At 31.9% G+C, this 23,168-nt stretch overlaps 1 protein-coding gene across 1 annotated transcript in view; it reads left to right on the top strand.

Annotated features, from left to right (window-relative positions):
- The window catches only part of rst (irregular chiasm C-roughest), a 266,079-nt gene that overhangs the window by 51,376 nt on the left and 191,535 nt on the right, over positions 1-23,168 (top strand). Inside the window, exon 3 of the mRNA XM_089215933.1 lies at positions 4,497-4,729. Coding sequence (XP_089072059.1) covers positions 4,497-4,729 — 233 coding nt within the window. The remainder of the gene's footprint in view (positions 1-4,496; positions 4,730-23,168) is intronic.

Here is a 23,168-nt window from a genome sequence, read left to right as displayed (position 1 = left end):
TTACGTACACGGCCTGTAAGTGTTACAATTATTGCATGATGATGCTGTGCAGTAGGTAGGTAGGTATCTATATCTAGGCGTGTAATAATAATTGCTAAATCTCGTTTGTTCGAAAATTAATTCACGTGGAAACGTTTTAATTAAAACTTGCTCCGGTATGATGTTGTAACTATATATATATATATATATATATATAAGTGGTGCAATGTTCGAAGAAAAAAATTATTCATTATATTATGATAAATAAAATTATTATGTGTAGGTACTGTAGCCGTGGTTGTTGTAATATAATTTGTTTTAATAAGAAAATAAATAAATAAGCCTACATAGTTGGTTGTTTGAAATTTAAGGGGATAATAAGTTTTATATTACTAAACATGACCTGTAACTGTTATAATATTACGTAAAAAAGCTATTTTTCACCGGTAAATTCTACGAATATCCGAGGCACGCTGCAGCTATACTACAGCCTAAGAACAATAATTTACAAAAGTTTTTAAAAGTATTATTATTATTATTATCACCGCGACTAAAGATCCATAATTGTGTCCGGGAGATCACTAATTGGTGTATGCTCCTTTCAACCCTTCTCACTGCAGTACTAGCTGTTTTCTAAAAAGTATGTATTATACATATAATATTTTATGGGTACCTACTTATATATATATGTATAGCGAAATAATAATTACACAATATTATACTCTGAACCGTACACATTAATAAATTATTTAAACAAAGCTGCTATTACATATTATAGTCACCACAATCACCGTAACAACAATAAATTATATTGTGTTAATTGTTGGACACTATAATACGATGTTAAAAACATAATATTGTTACCTCGTACCCGAAACACCCAAATATAAATTAATAATAATTGAATATTATGTTAATATTATTGATTCGATAATAATTATACAACAGTCAACAGGTACCATGATGCACATATTATTATCGTATAGGACTATAATATAACAATAATATAACTCGTTTTCACTAATTTACAAACTTTATATCAATGTAATTTTTATTTATATATAATGTATCGATAATTCAATGTAAATTTTAAGTTTTTTGTGACGTGGACATTTTTTATTTCATTTTTGAAATTTCTTTTGAGTGTGTGGTGCGTTAAATATATATATATATATTGTAAACTGTAGTAAAAAATAAGCATTTAAAATCAACGGGCCTGTTCCCTCCCCCTCATCCCTGACCACTTTAATCTGACGTGTTTGACACTACCAATACTTCTATACCACTCAACAATAATCTATATAACAGATTTCGAGAATTCAAATGATAATTATTATACTTTCTGTTGTGTGCATAAATATTTTAACGGGTGCAGAATATACTGTTACAACGCGAAATTTCAGTTCAAACATTCAATGATATTAAAATAATAAAATTAACATTTAAAGAGATTGAATAAAAAAAATACCCATAAAAAATACGTTGTTTGGTAGGCAAACTCGAAATTAGTTTACCCGTTGTTGCAGCGTTATCATCCGATATTTTATAAACATCAAAATTATTACGTAAATGGAATCGAGTAATTTATTTATTTATTCATACATATATATAGCCACGTATTTATAACTCGATGGGCGTAATATATTATACTTTTATTATTTGCCGAAATTTAAAACATTTTTAATGTTCATTTATTACTCGTTTTCGTGTCCATAAACAATAATAATAATTATTAAACGTTAATTAAATCGATTCATTTTCATAGTGTGTTTTTTCCGCGCCGTTCGCATTCCAATTACTACGATGAAATCAATAAAATTACTCAAATATTTTTTAATCACTCAAAATCCTCGCGTAAAAGTATAGGGCTCCTACCGACCAGTGTTGAGCAAGATGTGAACTTGGTGTATTTTTTGTTTTTGTTTTTTGAATCGACCGAAATGGCCTGTCGCGATTTCGATAATATTTTAAATTAATTTTTTAATATTTAAGAGAGTGAGAGTGTTTTTCTAATATGATATTTTAGGGTTGCAGCAGAGATGGTCTATGATAAAATTAACAACAAGACATAAACCGATGATAAACCGATGATAAAACATTTTTTTTCTATTTATATATGAAATACATAATATTATAGTTTCCTAGTTTATTATTTTCAATAGTGATCTCGATCTTTATCTATTTTTGCATATTATTACACGAAGACGATACACACAATTACATACATGGGCGTCTTGTGATCAGCCTTGATGATTAGAAACACCGTGTAAATTAATAATTTTTATCATTTTCTCTTATTTCCTCGCCATCACCAAAAAGAAAACAAAATCGTCAAACATAATATACAGACACACCAACATCAGTGATGAATATAACGTATAATAATTATTCAAAAATACAGTAATAGACTATAATGCAATGCACACACGTGAATAATTTAAGCACTGCGAAATATCATACGAAACAATAATATTTATTTTTAAATGTTCAACGACTAAACCAAAAACTATTGTATAATAAGAAGAAGCTGATTGAATAATATAATAACACACAACAACTATAATACAACTGAGTACCTATACCTATATAATATACAATGTACGTATAGAATCGACACTTTAATGGGCGTTTTTCATGTTGCACTATACTATAATGTATATTTTCATTTTTCGGAACATTCGTATTATTATTATTATTATTATTATTAGTATTATTAAATATTAATATTAATATTATTACCTATAAACTGCATGACGTATATTGTGAACACCGAATTGCGTGTCGATGAGCGTTTTTCCCTCCGTCGTCGGCTGATCCCGTTCGAATACCAAAGACCTACTTATTATTATTATTATTACCGTGGTCGCGATAATTACTGCACTGCGCGGTCTGATATTTCTCTCTGTAGGTACTCTTGAAAATCGTCTATAATCTCGTTTTTACGCCTAACCGTCGTCGATGCTGCAGAATATTATAATATGTGTGTGTGCGCGCACTTGCCAACCCGCTATATGTGCAGACAAATCCAGTTTTACTCATCGGGCGTATATGCGTAGGTAGGACGTACAGGACACAGGTCGTCGTCATGTGTATATATATAGACGACTTGCACAGCAGCAGCAGCAGCATCAACAGGTGTTCGACTTCTTTCGATCGTAATACCGTCGTATGTATGTATACATAATATATACCATGATAATAATATGTACATATATTATTATTACGTATGTATGTGTATAGTATGTACACTTCTCGACCACCACAACCAGTGTCGTGGTTATAATGTATATGGCGGTCGCCGACCGGTTCGATCTGACTTGACTGCCACCCGACGATGACCGCTATAATACTCTATAGTCTATATTATTATTATTATTATTATTAATTCAGCGTCGAGAATATTTACTACTAAAATATCGTTTGAATTACATCTGGATAATGATAAATATATATTTTTGCTTTTGTCAATATACCTATGCGTTATAAGTAATATATAATATCACTTTTATCTAGGCAATAAAAATATTGGCGATATTGTATACCTGCGGATAAAATCAATTAATAATATTTTCATCAGATCTTTTAACAATTTTGTACTGTACCTATACTTCAATAAGTGATGGAAATTAAATTTGGAAAAATATTAACAGTCATCGGTAATTTTGAACTTTTACAACAAACATTAATTTCGAGATTGTTTAAATTTTATTATAGTTTAATACTATGTTAAAATATTGGCTGTTTTAAAAACCCCAAACCTAGTTTATTTAGATAGATATCAATTAAACATCAAAATCTAAATTTTCTGAATGAATTCGAAATTGAGAAGAAAAAAATTAATAACCCATCATTTTCAGTATAGTCGAAGTGAATCACGTGAATTCGGCGTAAATGATGTCAAAACTGTTCATTTAAAGCTACAAAACTAGAATTTGTGATTTAACCGATTTTGGCATATTTTATTTTTCAGTGGTTTTTTTCTCATACACGTGTTTATTTTGAAAGTGGTACAAAATTTCTGAAGTTTCGACTCAAAAGTTCCAAAACTATATTACGTAATATCTAACATTCGATCATCAATTATTATTGTCTAGATAAATTAATATTATACACTGCATATTATAATATACGTAATAAATCGTACTTGGCAGTAGTGTAGCTATGAATTTTGTATTTGGCGGGGGGGGGGGGGGCTAAAGAGTTTGTTTTTTTTCTTTATTATTATATTTTAATATATACAGGCTAAAACAAACAATTTTATATTAAATTCCCAATAGCCCTCCACCCATCATCTGTCAATGCTCCCGATACGTGGCATATACGTATACAATAATAATAGTGGTCACCTACCCATCAAGTGCTCGACATCATACCGTCGTGCAGTCGTTATTGTTGTTATTTATAATCATACATATATATTATATATAAATAAATTTATATAGTACCATCATTATTTGTGCTGTTGTTGTATTATAATATGAATATGTGTTTATGTATTGTTTTGATCGTCACACCAGGCGAATTCAACTTGAAACTGAATCCCGTGACTCTGGACGACGACGGCGTGTACCAGTGCCAGGTGGGCACGGGCAAGCGCGACGAACCCGCCATCAGGTCCAGGAAAGCCACGCTGACCGTGTTGGTGCCGCCCAACCGTCCGCGGATCACGCAGGGCGACAGAATCTACGTCACGGAAAACTTTCCGATCGAACTGGAGTGCATCTCCGATGGCGGAAAACCGCACGCAGAGGTGAGTGCCGCTCATGTGATATTCTAAAATTAACATATCTCTTCATTTTTAACATTATTGCCGCGACGCCGACTACTATTATTATTTAATCATATCATAACATTGTTATTATTGTTAATTATTATTATTACATATATAGTCGTATATGCTGCAGCGATACGATATATACCTATTATAATATTTATGACGCGCCTCGACACAGGGTCGTAGTGTCAGCTTGCAGGGGAGTGCAGATGGCGAGTAACTGCATTCGTAGTGTCATTTTAAAGGGTGACAAAATACACGTGTTAAATGCACATGCACGTCGTTTGAAGGGGTGGCCAAAATATATTATCGTCACTCGGGGCGCGGTGCAATTGAAATTTAGCACGGTGGTGTATTGTCTCGACCCACGTACACCCATCGTATCACGCGTTATGTAAATGTTCGATGATTTCCGCATAGTATATTAATACGATATATAAAATATACTTATTGGTCGCATAATGCAGTTGACGAATTTTCAATATTCTATTCTGGTGGCGCAGATTTTAATCGGGGCCGGATCGATTTATTGCAATTTTAATACAAATATTATGTTGCATTTTAGATGTGACTGTTAAATATCTACACAATAATATACCATCACTATCTCATACCATATATTATTGAAGTGGTCAGTGGCGTACACCAGCGGTTCCCAAACTTGTTTTTTCACGTACCACTTAAGTGTATTATCAATCAGTCGCGTACTACTGAATATCAACGATTATACATATACGATATCTTATTTATTACGTATTTTCCGTGAAATCTAATCTTTATTATCTGAATATTTAAAAAAACACACGACATTGTAAAATCATCGCTAAGAATCTAATATTTGTTTTTAATTTTCCATCCTATCACCATGCGGCCTTTCATGTACCACCATGGAGTCTTTCGCGTACCACAGTTTGAGAACCGCTGGCGTACACAAATACTAAAAAAAAAAAACATTAAAAACATTAAAAATTATACAAAATATATACATAAAAAAAAATAAAAATATTTTCATTTTATTTTATATTGATTTACGTAAATCCAAAAAACTACTAAGAGGGAGGGATTTGAACTTAAGGGTAAGGGAACCCATATATTATCCAGCTGAAGTCAATATTTTTATTACTGTATCGTAATTATATTATTCTATATATTTTTATTATTATTATTATGAGCCCCGTCGTAAATTCTACCGCCGACCCGGTGGTAGAATTAATATTATTATTGTTATTAATACGATAATGACATTTCCACGGTCGTGTTATTCACTTTTTAATATTATTTATGACGTATATAATGATGTAAATATCTAAAGCACCATTATAGTGTTATGAGTAAGACAGATCAATCGAGTCGATAGAATTCTCATATATTAATCCATATTAGACAGGTCACTATACTATCACAAGATATTATCAACTCATAATAGGTATTATTATTATTTATAACGGCTCTCGATGTATTATTTCGTCGAGCTCGTCGTCCGAGGTCCGACAGACTTTTTAAACATTCCCACTCGAGAGTCCATCAGACAATAATATTTATTATCGTATACTATACGCGATTGTTAAACATTAGAGTTTTGAAGTCGTGGTGAGCTTATTATAATATACAGAGTGGTTAACCTAACATGCTCATCAGCACTTATCCTCTAAGTAACGAAATTATTCAAATTCTGATATTTTTTTTTTTTACAATTTGCAAATACTCGGGCTTATTACGTAATCAATGGATTATCCTCGTCATTAACATATTGAAATAGTTTATCTCCATAATAATCGATTAGGTAATAAAGTTATAATAAAAGTATATTTACATATTTTGAAAAACAAAGTAATTCGTATCGTCACATTTCTCTCTATTTAGGCACCGTGCCCATAGATTGCATAACAATACATTATTCTAAATTTGAATTGGGTGGTCCTTCAAACATAATTTTAGAAATTACAACAATATTCACAATACCTAATAGTAACTATTGTGATGAATTAATTATTGCAAAATCGGATAAAAGTGGGGGTGTGCATTCACGGTGAAACACTCTGTATACAGCCATGTAGGATTATGCGTATATACATCACAATATATAACATAACGGGTGCGTGATCTCGTCGATCGAAATCAGTATCTGTATATGTACATATCATACATACATATATATATATATATATGTATATACAATAAATATATATCTAGTTATATCTATGTATATGTGTTAGGTATATCGTAATGACAATAATATATAATATTTCGTGTGTGTTTGAATCAACTGTAAATATATTTTATATTATTGATATACTATTTTCTCTGCGCGCGTGTAAGTAGACACAACGACCTAATTTATAACTCTTTCACTGCTCTTATATATATATATTATGTTATACTTATGCGTGTATATAAATCCATCCGTCATTAATAAAAGTGGGCTGTCAAGACCGACGTAGAATTTTTGGAATTATATACCTTCCGTCGAACGATGGTTACACGTGGAAAAGTCACAAGTGGGAGGTGCTGTACGATTGTATACATTATATTATTATTATTATTATGTTGTGTGTTTGATGTGAGGAAATTACCGACTTGCTGCAAGTCCCTCAGCGGCTGCGGTGCAAACCCCTACGGGAATCGATGGCATATCTCGTTCATAATAAATGCATCATCGATACAATAATAACAATTATTCTATTAGTTGTGTAATAAATATACGTTATTATTTACAGTTTTCATTGAAAGTGATAATTTTTAACGTAAATAATCGTTTTTTAGGAAATATTATCGTTTTATTTCTATAAACATAAAATTATGAATGTATTCACACGATTTAAGGCCATTACAAAATCATATTAAAAAAAAAAAACTAAATGTTCGATTTTTCCACTGGTTAGACATCGTAAATATTTACTTACTTAAAAAAATTATTATGTTTATGAAAAATATATGTCATCATCCATTAGAAAAAATTTTCAACTTTTAAATCTTTTAAAAATAAATATTTTTTTAACTGTTTATTTTTATTTAAATGTAATAATTACAATAATTAAGACGTCACAACACTATACAATGCGTTGCGTCGGGTGTCGATTTAGTTAAGAATCTTTATACATTAGAAAAAAATTAACTACTAATGGCCGATGTCACCGACATAGGCATGCGCACGGGGTATGCAGGGTATGCGCCTGCACACCCTGCAGCCAGACGCTTGGGGGCACATGAAAAATATCTCAGTTCATAATTTTGACCGGATTATAAAATGGTAACACGACATCGATATGGAGTATGGAATTGTTTTTAAATTCATTTTGGACGTTTTTCAATAATTTAAGGGAATATCGCCGAATATGGGTTTTATTGTTTAGGTAGGTAGATATTTACTATTTATATTATCCTAGAAAAGACGATGTCTAAATACTGATATAATTAATATATTATATAATAATATATAATGTTTATTATAGTTGAGTAGTTGATAACATAAAATATAATAGAAGTGACAGTAGAGTAGTAAAGTAGCAGCCCATAAGTTTATAATACAATGTTATGCACATTCATTTTACGAGCATTTATATCTGGGGGGGGGGCCCGGGGGCACATTTTATCAGCCGCATACTCTGTGAACTAAGTCTGCGCACGCCTATGGTCACCGATGTTTATTTAATTAATGAAAAAAAAAAAATACGTTGGAATCAAGAATATAATATAGTACGACGGAGCTCTTAAAATCTTATCATCGTATAATATATAGTTAGAAAAGTTTTTGTTGAATAATTAATAATATTATAGATCACTCCGATATTATTATTATACAGCCACTGATGTTTTGTTTTTTTAAATTTATCTCGACTACACAATATTATAATAATAATAATAATAATAATACCTATATTATGATATGTAGGTACATCTACGTTTTTAGAATAATTCATCATAACCCATTCCTATATATTATACCCGGACATCATGTATCGCTTTCAAATATAAGGGGGGGAGGGTAGTTATCAAAAAATATTGGTACCTATAGCTGTAGATACTGAGGTACAAAGATTTTTTTTACTTGTTTATCAAAAACTCGATTATTACCATTTCAAACTTGTACATAATAATATATAGATGTAGAAGGTGTACCTAAGTATAGTCTGAGTTACGCAAATAAAAGCGATGGTGCCGGTTTAACGGTTGAAAAAAAATTGATTCGTTTACCGAGTGAGCTGTATAATATGCATATATACAACAAAAAAAAGGTAAAAATTGGAAGCGTGAGAAAACGTCGTTTGTCGTTTGTAAGCATACACAGACACACACACAGACACACACAAATGGCACAGTAAATTTATTCATTCGACGGCGCCGCTGAGTATATTATACGCGTTTCTGTATGTGTAATGACGTAATGTCTGTTGGCAGTCGTTTTTATTTTAAATCGCAATGTATACAGAGAGTTGAACAGAGTTGACAACGACACCGTATACACAAATAATAATAATAATAGCGACTGCTGCAATCTTTTCCTGCAGCCGAGACTTAGCATATAATATTATTATTTTAATGCTATATGAAGTCGTCTGTCGCGCGTGCTAATGGACAGTATAATTTAATATGTATATGTACATAAGATACGTATCTTATTGAATATTATACATTTTAATATTGTATCTTGTTGTAACTTGTGTCGTTTGACATTTTTTAATTGTATATTTATGGTGTACCAGCAACATATAGGAACCCGCTCTTATCTAATGTATATTTAGATACTTATTTTTCTCCGGTGTAGGTATAATCTACCTACTTCTTTTGTGTGTTAAGTGATTTTTAAATTATACCTTAAGAGTACGATATAATAGGTACGCGGATGAAGGCACACTATTTTTATCGGATATTAACGAAAACCAATTAATAGTTTTTTCAAATACGTTATTCTTTTTAATTATTCGCCTCGTTTTGTTTCCACTTAGGTTTCCACTTTGTTGACCTAATCACTAAATATTGATATCCTGTAATAATACGAGTTTAAAATAACTGTGCGTTTGCTGTGTGTAATAAATTCAATAAACAAATTATGATTTTTGAATTCTTCACAAACAAAAAAAATACCATATAATTATTTAACACAAATCCGTATTATAATAATATATAGATAGGTGTAAATAATTATTTTCACAATAGTTAGTACTTCCGACAATTAAAACTTTCATCACTCGTCTCTGTAGATTATATTATATTGTATAGTAATATTGTACGTGTTGATAAATACATACATAGTATGTACCTAACGAAAAAACAAAATTTACCTGTACAAATAGTATATTAAATTTCATCAATTTTATTCCCCAAAACAACTACCTATACATGCTTAAAAAAATGTGTAATTTTTTTTATCTTGGATACAATAATATCTAATATCTTTTCGAAAACGTCGAATGTACCTACTTTGTAGTAAAATAAATATTTTACGTATATAATATCAATCGTATATCATGTTGATATTTATTTCCAAGCTGCAACTATATTGCTCATTCCCGTCCGTAGTACAATATAAAATAAATACGCGCAACAATATCATTTTAACACGACGAACGATTGAAATGTGAGTACTGAATACCTAACATCAACAACTGCAAATACGATCATAATAGTAAAAACAGTAAAAAATATTCTTATCGATTACATTATATCGACTTAAGCACCGTGTTTACCTGCACCATCGCTATTATTATTATTATTGTGGTTACGAGCCAGCGGAGACTTCGACGACGACGAATAATATTACTACTATTTATTACACACTCATACAATAATAATAATAATCACAAAATATGCGTTTTATGCGACGACGACGTCGTCGAACTCGTTTTCCGTGAGATGAAAAAAAAAACACAAAAATAAGACAAAGTCGACCTCTGCGCATCAGCTGTATACAATACGTATATTATATTAGGTATAATGTGTACAATATATAATAATAATAATATGTATACGATATTATAATGTCCGTCAAACTGGTTACGATGAGGCGCCGCCGCGATGGTGTCGGCCGCCCGGTCGGTTTGTGTCGCGTGTGCGTCGCGTGCACCTACTCGGCGGCAGATCGTCACTGCATCCGAAGCAGTCGTCCGCGAGAGAATTCGACCGGACTACGACAACTCCCGAGACCCGTTTCGACCTGAACAGGCGTCTCGCGACAAGATAACGTTTAAATTAAAAAATACTAATATTATATAAATGGCATTTGTTGAAAAAGAGTTATGTATAATATATATTTTATGTAAACGCATCGTTTTATATTAAAGACCTGTATCATATTTTTTATTATTTATAAAATATTTTTAATTTGAAAATTGATAACAAACAGTGATGAGAACATTTTGGAAATTATCTTGTCGCGATACGCCTGTTTTCGACCGACTGTGCGGACATAAATCGATAATATATATAATATTATTAACAACAGGTAGGTATATCGTATGTCATATTATTCGTTACACAATTCGATATTCGTAGGTTAGCGCAGTAATATTATCGATATGATATGAAGACGCGCGTAGATAATATAATATGCGTATTATTATTATTGTTGTTATTGCTATTGTTGTCGACACACCTCGTTCGTATAGTATATCTTAATAAAGAGGCGCCTCTCGATCGAGGTGCGATGTTCATATGATGATGATGATGATGGTTTAAATATTACGGAACATTTTGCATATCTCCGTCCATCCGGCTGCTCCGCTTTTTTTTTTTTGAAAAAATTGTATTCTAGTAGAGTACATCCATTATTTTCTTCGCGATTTATTGATTTTCGAATTATACCTAACGACATCTTGAAATAATAGCAAAACTTAAACAATTGAATAATTATTGATAAATAGGTACCTAGCTATATAGTGTCTATCACAATATATTATTTTGCACTCATTAATGAAATTATTAAAAAAAAAATAATGGAAGCATGACGAGTTCGATGTTTTAATGAATAAATCGATAATTGTTTAATACTTGCGTAGTTTATTGTAATATTATTGCTATATATTTTCTCAAATTTTATGATAGGTACTGGATATGATTACCTATTGTATATATGAATTATCAAAAAAACTAAACGTGTAGGTACTATTTAGTCAAGTGTTAAGAATTAATATTCAAACGATATTACACTTATTTACATTCAAGATAATATATAATTATCATTTATCTTGATTGAATCTATAATTTTTATCGACAACCTGCTACAGCAGTTGTCGTCATAATGATATTATAAATTACTATATCATTTTTGATGCCCGAGTGACAGTGGTCGCGAGTCGATGGCCTCATAAAATATCACAAATCGTTACTTTTATCACACACCATGTTAATTTCGAATGTGTTTTATTTTAAATATATATATTATTTTTTACCTTATCGATAAAAATATATAAAATTCGTCCGTTCACGATCAATATGATGTTTTGTAATTATTTTCTAGTTTGTCGGTCGCTGAATTGTTTTTCGTAAACCTATAGCTATTATAATGATTACATATATTATATATATGAGTATCGTTTTGACTTTTGTAGAATTATAATAACATAATTCAATATCGTATAGAGTAGAGGAAGCTATACAATATGGTATTATTGTTATATTATTTTATACTAATGCCTCTGCACTGCGGATAAATATCGTGTCGTAATTGTTTGTAAAAAAAAAAAAAAAAAACAGCAATACGTCAACTTTATATGTATAGTTCATATATATAAATACCTATTATATTATTATATAAAATGTATATAGCTACCCCGCTGACGATGTTTTAGTCCTCATTCTTGAACACGATTTTTTCATTTTTTTTTTTTCATAGGGGTTAATTTGAGAATAATGACCTCTGCTGTCCCCGGATTGGATTTTTTTACGGGACACAAACTCGTATTTATGAATTAAAAAACGACGATTTAATGGTTTTCTAAACGGTCATTTATGTATATTATACCTGCCTTAGTACACGGAATAACGTAAATATTAATAAGTCGAGTTGTATAATACTACGTCGTCGTGTGCACAACGGGCTGCAGGTACAATTCTATAAAAGTATTAAATAATATTTCATATAGGATAGGTACAAGCGCCCGTGTTTAAGTGCATTAATATTATGTTTATGAATGCTCATCATCATTATACGCATATATACGCCTAGTTATGAATAACCATATTATACATGATAAATAATATATTATTATATATACGCTCCACTGCGGGGGCGTATCCAGAGTTTTATTTCGCGGGGAGGGGCGGGGGGCTTGTAAAACTAATAAATGTGTACATGGCGTATTGTGGTTTACCATATTATATGAAACAGCCAAACTTTTTAATAATAGTTTAAGTAAGGTTAGGTTGATGTAATAGCGGCATTGCGTTTGTATTCGAAATCGTATATAATGATAGTAATAATAATAATAATAATAATAAAAACACATTCAAATCACTATACAAGAGTCTAGGTACCAACATTATATTACTTATTAGTTATTAGTATAAAATACTAAAATGGCATATAGTATAAAACGTAAAACAAAAAGACAAGACTTAAATAACATTGCAGTATAGCTGAATATCGAGCAAATATTAAAGTAATATACAATAATAATATTATAATATAATAGTAGCTAGGCACCTATAAACAGTATGATAATATTATATACAATTACAATAAATAACGGTTGTTTAACAATGTCGTTTCGAAAAGTCTTAAAATCGCGTGAAAAGGGAAATATAATTATTATTACTTTCAAACAACGCTAACACTTTTTCAACTGTATAATGAATGTTGTTTATACTGTTTAGAAGAGACCACTGTGCAGTACTATATAGCTAGGTACTAAACGAAATACGAATATATTGTTATCATTATAAGCTGCTGCGGCTCTTGCGAAGAACAAGAATAATGGTCTGAGCATACATTGTCTGAATGCGCACGCCTACTTGTAATAATAACGAATTCTTTTGTGTCGTCGGAAAAACTGCCGCTGGAGCGTTTTTTTTACAAATGTCAATAATAGACAATAAGCTTGACGAGCAACAATCGAAAATAATAATAACAATAATGCGTTCCCTTCTATCGTATTGTCACGACCTACCTTAATCCCACCCTCCACCCCTTGTACCCCCGTTTGTCACCTCCACCAAAGTTTATATGTGTATATAATGTATAATGTACCTATCTAAGTTAACGGTAACAGTTATCGATCTGCACGAATTCTCCTCAAGACCCACACGACCCTACACGCAGTGGCTTAATAGCGGGGATGATAACACTCCACCCCCTGAACATTTTGGGAGAAATTTTTTACCACGAAAAAAACTAAAATTTAGGGTGACAAGGCAATTAAAAATGATACCACGAAGAGAAATTATAGTTATCTATTAAAATGTACGATATGTTTTGTTATGTTATTCAGGTGTCAGATCATCTAATATAAAAAAAAATTTAAAAATTTAATTAAATAATAGTCAACATAAAAGTTGATAGGCACGTTGAATACTAAATCGAATTCATCATCATCAGCTAGACAAGATAGTATTATCATTGACGATTTTAAATGTTTCGTTTTCTCTCCCTGTGCGTTGTTGACCTTATAGACATAATATTCATGCACCAAAGAATTGTACCTATATATACCTGCTATTACATTATAATATCATGCATCTATTATCTGTGACGTAAAAGGGAGAATCTGTAAAGTGGTGTTTTTTTTTTTTTTTTTTGCCGTGTCAATAACAAAAACAGGTCAACAGGGTTTGTTTTGTTTTAATGAAAACTCGTGCACACATGATACAATAGGTATATAATTTTCGAAGGCCGACCGAGATTTATCGTAATCTATACTGGCGGATGCAAACGTTTATAATTACCCTATGCTCACATATTGTTTATCGAGTCACAATTAAACATTTTAGGCTGCACCATTATAATCAACGCTTTTAGCGATAGCGCGATGAGTGCCAATAAATAATATATATTTCAAAATCGCGTCCGGTTATCGCAGCTTTAACCGCGAATTCATTTGAATTTTTAGCTCGTGACATTCACGTCATCATTCAAATCTGAGTAGGTATGGGTGGGTACGTTCTTCGGGCGAACTTAAAAATCGCGATGAAATAAAAATTTGAATAAACGCATAATTGAAGTACACATATACATATATAGATCACGGAGGGCGCTTGCAGCGAATCTCGTGATGGCGGCTATGCAGCAGTGCGTAGTTTCCGCGAACAAAAAATCATATTCGGCCATATAATATGTGCGCGCGTGTATATGAAAGTAATTATTTTTCGAATCGTTAATAAATAGTTTTTGCAACTTTTTATATTATAATATTAATAAAATATAGTGATCGTCTCACGTTATCACGTGAAAGCGAAATTGCTCGCCCGAAAAATTAATAAGTAAGTAAAGGTGTAGGTATACGCAAAATAGCGTTCTGCTCGGACGATTTTAATATCAATATACCTCTTTATTATAGAGGTATTAGTGCCCAAGTTATCTACAGAGTGAATCATGAAGCTTGCTCACCCTTGTTCCGTCCTTTCATAGTGAATTTATTCGAGTATTCGTAACATAACATATTTGAAATTTGTAAGTTAACATAACCTAACCTAACCTACAATACATCTAAAGGATCATTATTTCGATATATAAAAATATATTTGCTTTTCATTTCGGAAAAAAATCGTTATTAGATTACATTATTTGAACAATTAAAAAGGAAAAGAGGCGAGTCTCATAACAAAAAAAAAAAAAAAGGTGTTGGTATCGATACAGCAGAGCATTCAATTATATTTGGTATTAAAATTACCCTGTACTGTACGTACTGCAGCTAAACAGCTTTGTCGTTGACAATCGTTGTGGTTCAGATTTTTCGGTTTGACGATTTAGAGTAGACGTGTTTTTTTATTAACACGAATTACATCAATATTAAAATTACAAATACAAGTTTTTTAGCTTATATAGCTATTTGTGAAGCGGTTGTCTTTAGAATGAGGCACTCCTGCAAAAGGCGGCTTAATTTTTGAGTCACGACGACCACAGACTGTCGTAAATCTACGATTCGATTTCACTATCGATTTCAACCCAGACCAGGACGAGAAGATCTTAAAGTTCCTAAAATTAACTATTAGTCATCTAAACCTAACCAAATTTAATCGATTTGTTTGAGTGTCGCGATGCGTATACCTATACGATGTTTGCAAATAATATAAGATAACGACGTCGCATCGCGTTAATTTAATTATGGCGTTTGCTGCCGATTTTGTATTTGCGATCGATGAACAATAAAACCTACCATTATTGATTCGGCGACGTACGAAATTGTTTTATATCCATTATATTATTATAATAATGTATTATGACCTACCTATATACATTCACATGAGAGACTTGACGTGACTAACGACGACGAAAGGAAATGCAGCAACCTTTTTTATATAATGTAATAAGTGTATAATCATATCACTGTTATTATTATATTGTTGTTTTCCGACCCTCATATGTCGTATTATATAATAATATTACATATTACGCCGACGTGACCAGAAAACGAGAGATTCGTCGATGGCGCGTTGCTTGTATAGGTACCTATAAGGCTATAACTGTAGTACAGCCGCGTGTGTCATGGGGATTAATAACACACTCACGCAGTAAATATTATAACAATAACAATGATGATAATAGTAATAATATCGACTAGACGGCGCGGCGGTGCAGTTTAATGGGACACGGCTGAATAGTCATGAAATTATATTTGTGCGTCGGATCCGCTCCGTACATACATCACGTCCGCGGTGTGAACAAACACGCGTACCTATCTCGTCACCATCATGCACTGTTTATTTTGTGTGTATTACCGCCTTCACGGAATCCGGGGATGTTATGGGGTTAAATAATAATCATGCGTGAGAGGGTGCACCAGGGTGGAACCGCGTACAGTATCATATAATAGGCACCTAATATACCCGCGTATGGGTATGTGTGGTTATAAATGATTATAGACGGTCGACGGATTCGACGACAACGACGGCGACGACTATACTGACGATAGGATATATAGCCGGTTTTTCAATGACGATATTGGGGTCGAAAAATGAGAGCAAAGAAAAAAAAATCGGAAATTGAAAACTACCCGCTCGTCACATAGGCGATCGATTTTTATTATTATTATTTATAAAAGAATCGAATCCGTTTCGATAAATCGTGCAATATAATAATATTATAGGTAAACAAACGCGTCGGACGATGTTATATCATTATTTTTTGTCCCGCCTCGTCCCGTCGCATTTGTCGTCTTCTATATAATATCATACGATGATATTATTATTGCAGTTGCCGCTATATTCTTCAATCGCGGATTAGCGGCCAAGAAAATGCATTACAAATGCATTTGATGTTGTTACGTTTTTCATCTCGCTACAGTGCACTTTAGAAACCTCGTGTAATTGGACGACCCGATTCTAACGCCGCAATACGCGAGTTTTTCCGCCCACTGGTTACTAATATATATATATATATATATATATACATATTACATTATATACATCCGGATTTCGATGCGAACGAATTAATTTTCAATAATTAACAATATGTTTAGCACTTCACCGCAACAAAGGTGCGCGGTTATGACGCGTGTTTTATTATTTATCGTCTAATCATAATTTTCACCCCGTCCCCATGCTATCATCCCGATGATTTTTGTCTCGCGGAATAATATTGATAATATGAAATTTTTTTATTGAAATTCCGATATTTGTTTTGGAATTTTTAATGGTTGACCCCGAGATCGCGAAAAAGGTTTTAAAATGCTAATTTTTAAACGATCGCCATTCAATAAGCGACGTGTCATGTGCGGGTGTAATTTCAAACAAAACTCATTCTGTTTGTTCCTGCACTAAGCAATTGTTGAACCTCAAGCTGACGACTTTTTTTGAAAATGTTTACGTGTTTTAGTATTTTAATAGTTTTATCAATTTAGTATTTTAGTTACTATTAATAGGTGTCAACGATATTACGTGAAATATGAAAATTTGAAAATTTCATAGTTATTATTTATTAACAACATAATATTATATCTTACAAACATTATCGGAATATAATGAACATATTGCTACACCTGATTACAATATATTATATCGAACTCATTTTATATTTCCTTATGTTATTTAATCCATTTTGAATGACTATAATATACTATATCCTTTGCGATATTATATAAATATTATTACTCGGCGGGAAAAATATTTATTTGGAAATAATCGATTTAAATAACACTTCAGCGTATAGTTATCAAACAGATCATACTTCGCTGAATAGCTTACAGTGAAGTTGCAGGTGATTTAGCATTTGAAAAAAAAAACATGTTTGTATCGCCACACAAGACACTCGAATTTTGGCCATTAAAAGTAGATGTATTGAATTATGACGTCATAAACTATATTCATACAACGTTTATAATGAAAGTTACCTGCAGACGAATAATATGTTCTATAGGTATTCAAAATAATGTAATCATTTGTATCATATAATATATAATAGTGATGATAATATTTTTTTCCTTAATACATTTTTTTAATCATAAAAACGCCGACCACACATCATACAATAACGTTATATGGAGTATACCTATACATAATAATTTCCGTTACGATAAAATGCCTTTTGAAACCAAAAAAAAAAAAAGAATTAAGTACGTAAAAACTTAATGTCTGTATTAGGGTGCTTTAAATTCGGGATCAACGATGGCGATGATAACATTATTTTAATGATCTAGGGTCATCATCGTCCTTAAAATGTCGATTTACAACCAAGCGCCGGCCGACGGCCGCCATCCTCTTAACCGAGCGAGCTCATCACCAGCCAAGACCACACATATGCAGGGGGCGTTACTATAATAATACAAAATCAAGGTGTATGCGATAACGATGTAATTACTAATTTCGTAATTTGTCTCGACACATCAATCCGCACGTATAATATAATAATAATATATCGTGACGTCCGTAACGCATGCCCACCAAAAACAGTTTAAAATGAATTAAAATGCGCGTGTATATAGGTAGGTACTCACGAAAAACAGAAAAAAAAACTTAAACTATATTATACACGATATAAGTAATTATTACCACGACGATAATGATCGGTTTTAGGTTTTAATGACTTTTTCAAAACAAAAAAAACCTATCGATTAATTATACATAACATATTTTACTAGGCGCCGTGATACCCATATCAATTTTCTTTTACACGATTGTACATCCGAATTCTAAATAATATCAGGTTATATCGGACAAGCCTCAGCGGAAAATGGAAAAACTAACTCGCCCTCCTGTGGCCGCACTTAACTATAATATGGCACGCGTATCGGGTCTGAAAGCATAGGTCCCACATTAGTAATAGGCTGCCATTTTGGGTCTCGTCGTGAAGTAAAAACAATAAAACTCATCTACACGATTTGCGATAATGTTGGCAGTTCTAATGAATAAAAATGAATATACCACCCTCGGTTAAAAGATTAACCGTGGATGACGTCGGCATATCATTGATATTTGTTCGGAGATAACCTAATGCAATATAGTGTTCTATCCATAGAAAATCATGGAAAAGAACATTGAAATGCTCAAAATGAAGGCCTCTTGGCCTCGATGCAGTAATAATTATATACATACGTCCTGGTCCATATTATAAAGATTGTTCTCCGTGTATGGTATATTATTAATTAATCCACAGGCCGGTTTACACTTATTCTATTTCGAGCCACTTTAACCTCATATTTGACATTTCATTCAAGCCTATTATATGCAGACGCGAGGGAGTTACTGTTTAACTGTTCTGCAGTAAAGAATGGATTTCGGCGTAGCACTGCTGTTCTCTTCCTCTCGAACATAATATTATACATGTCATCATCCCTCGATAATAGACACTTGTTATGTAACTCTTCCGGAAATTGCTTATATTGACGAATCCGATAATTTTGCATTGGTTATTTTCAATTCATTTCCGCCAAACCGCGTTTCTATCTGACACTGAGGCTGATTTCTCGTTAGTTTTTCCTTCAATTCCTGCAGCTTGTCATCGCCTCTCCGTTCTTCTCCGGCACCGCATTCAAACTACCTATATAATACTTCATAGCTTTTTTCAATAATATTGTCTTGTCACATTATTCCAGTGTCCAGAAATATATTATGTTTTTATCAGCCGTTTTTACAGCTCTATTGATATCCATTCTCTTTGATAAACTACTATGCTGTGGGTAATTTGATTTTATAACTGATGACCTATAAATCATAGGTAGGAGATTGAATTTAATTAACGTTATTTAATCGTAAATATCGCTCCGGGTAATAAAATATTAGGGTAATATTTGATACCCGTGTTAGCCACGTTAAAATATTATATATATCTACTGCGCAATGTTCGGACCACGTATACATTTAATGACGTCGTTAATGTTTAATCAGCATTATGGATAACTATGCGTTAAAATCATCGTTATATATTTATCTGATAAAACATTTAGACATGTACTAGAGTGAACACTTTTCAAACGCGTATGATATGTATTCAATAACCCTTGTAGATATATAGGTATACAAACTTATTTATTATCGTTGTTCGACTGTACCGATCAAACCGTCGCGCGTCGTGAAACTTTTATAATATTAATGTAAAACTCTCAAAGCGAAAAACCAATCAATTCCATTTAAAATTTATCTCTCGCGTACCTTCTTATAGTATTAAAATTTCGTGATCTGCCTTCAAACCATCACCGGCTTTACCTCGATAATTGTATAAGCCATTTAATCGACTAAATCATTGGGAAACGCTTCCACCTCATTTCGTCACTCGGTTATATATAGCGTCCTTACAATCCGGACATCCCATCCAAACACCTATTTCACAACCTTAATCTCCCTGGATAAATCTTTTTTTTTCCTCTACCCGATTTGGGTACTTCAGTTCATTCTCGCATACCATTGCTATTTTGTTGCGTGTGACCTCCCCCGTTTTATCTACTCAATTAACAACCGAATTCTTACCTATATAAAAATTGTTCAACCTATTTTGATATTCAATTAATTAAAACATACCTATTTTACTCCAACCGAAAAAAACATGATATTTCCCATTTAACTATTTTTCAGCCACATAGACTATATAATATCGTTTCATTTTTGTATTCGATTTGTACTAGTGGTCTAAATCAATACAAAAATATTTGAGAGTAATCAAAAGTTCAATACAAACCTCTATATTATATTGTGTACAGTTCAAATTTATTTTCAAAACCGAAATTTTCGTTTTAACGTCGTCAGTCGTAAATCGGTTTTATTGTATGTTCAAAGATATACTGCTAGCTTGGTTTATAACACTAGTATAGACCTGGGGCGGTGGCCAAACGGTCGATTGCGAACTATTTCAAAGTCAATCTCTCTTGATGTTGGATTACATTATTACCCTCTCAAAAAAAAATAAATAAATAAATAACTAATGCCGATATGACCGATTTCAACGGTTTATTTATTGTTTGTGGTCTATATTTTTATGGCTTCTCGTTGGAAAAACACAATCCCGCAATAGGTCTTTGTCGTTGGAATTTCGGTCATCCCAGATTCAGACGAATGACCATAACCCCAAATTCACTGGTGGTATCCGAATAATAACATTGCAGTATACTGCGTATACGCGCTTATATGATATTATATTATCTTGTTGTAAGTAATTATAATGATTTACCGAAAACGTCTAAACAGAGTGTATTGCGGGCACGATAGGTTCTTTGATTTCGCTATGAAAATTATAATCTCATACAATTAACCATCACGGTTGATCCGACGGATCTCTTTGTACGTAAAAAAAAATAAACCATTATGTTTGTTTAACGTATGTACGAAACCTGGCAAGGATAAACGGACAGCGGCAGACGTATGTCCTATTGTCCTACACACACACACACACACACACACACACACATATATATATACACCTACGTGTTGTTATTCGCGTGCAGTTAACTTGTAGAATTTTTAATAATATGTGTTCAGTGTGCACCCATAGTCAAATTATACATCATCACTGCGGACGGGAGACATGCGCGCGCGTGTTGGTCCTTTTATGATTTAATATTTCATCCGAACAAAAACGTTCATTATTTTTTATTTTATAGAGAGATGTTTTCCCAGGGATTAAAATAATATATAATGTTTATCACAACCGTTTCACGACTTTGAATAATATCTAAGCCATGATGCACATGTATATATGGTTTTTCATACACACTCAAAATGTACTTACACACGCACAAAGTCACAACCCATATAATATATACGTATAATTTAAATAACAACCAAGGTAAATCGTGATGATGTCGTTTATTTATAATTTTTTTTGTTTTTTTCCTCCGACGAAGGGTAACAAAAGAACCTTTGATGACTATTTCATATTTGTTTTCGATGTTTATACAACATTATCATAATATACTTTTCATCGCGTTTACGATATACGCACATCCAAATAATGCGGGTGGGTTGAATGTTTACAAAAGGATTCACCGAACATGTTCAAACACCCTCCACCCACCTCTATCCCTTATAACGAATTTATTCGAATTCTGTTTCTAGGCATTTCTTAGTATATTTCAAACTAAATTATTATATTTAGATATAAATTTTCAAATACTTTTTTTAATTTTTTTTTTTCAGAAAATTACTCTTTATTACTCCGATTATTTTCTAAATTTGTTTGCGCATCCAAGTCAATATTTGAACAAATAGTTTATAAGTTCCTGTATTTTATGTATACATCAACTAAATATAAATATTCCTTAATTATTGTTTTTTCATAAAGTATACCAAACATATTATTATGCGATAATATTGATTAGACATACTTATTATAATTGGATAATTTTTACAAGTTACTCAATCTTAAAAAATTAAAATTATTTACTATAATTTTCAAACCATCATAGTGCCCTTATCTTTTAAGCCCAAATTCATCATAGATTATCATCCTAACTCCTGAGTAGGCATTTTAAGTTTAATATCTAAAGAACTGTACATAGTTATTCAAAAAATTAAATTTATGTAATCATCGAAACCGTTCAATAGAAATGGACAGTATGTTCTCCTAAGAAAAATTAAATTTGTATCGCTACAGGTCACTCATCGTCCACATAAATTCCATTAAAAAATCATATAAATAATTGATAATGCAGTCTACATTAAAATGTTTACTTAAAAAAAAAAAAATATATCAGAACCTGAATAAATGTAATATTAAAAGGAAAAAATGAGTTTAGCGTGCTTGATGAGTTGCGCGTGAATTCGATTGCGGTCATTTTGATTGTACTTATATATTAATACGATTGCAGATTCATTCGGCCCCTCCCCTAAAATTTTT

Source organism: Diuraphis noxia, unplaced genomic scaffold (genome assembly GCF_037042655.1).
Source record: "Diuraphis noxia isolate RWA-SAM2 unplaced genomic scaffold, SU_Dnox_SAM2 contig0001, whole genome shotgun sequence".
NCBI classification, from domain to species: domain Eukaryota; kingdom Metazoa; phylum Arthropoda; class Insecta; order Hemiptera; family Aphididae; genus Diuraphis; species Diuraphis noxia.
This window is presented reverse-complemented; position numbering and strand designations above follow the sequence as displayed.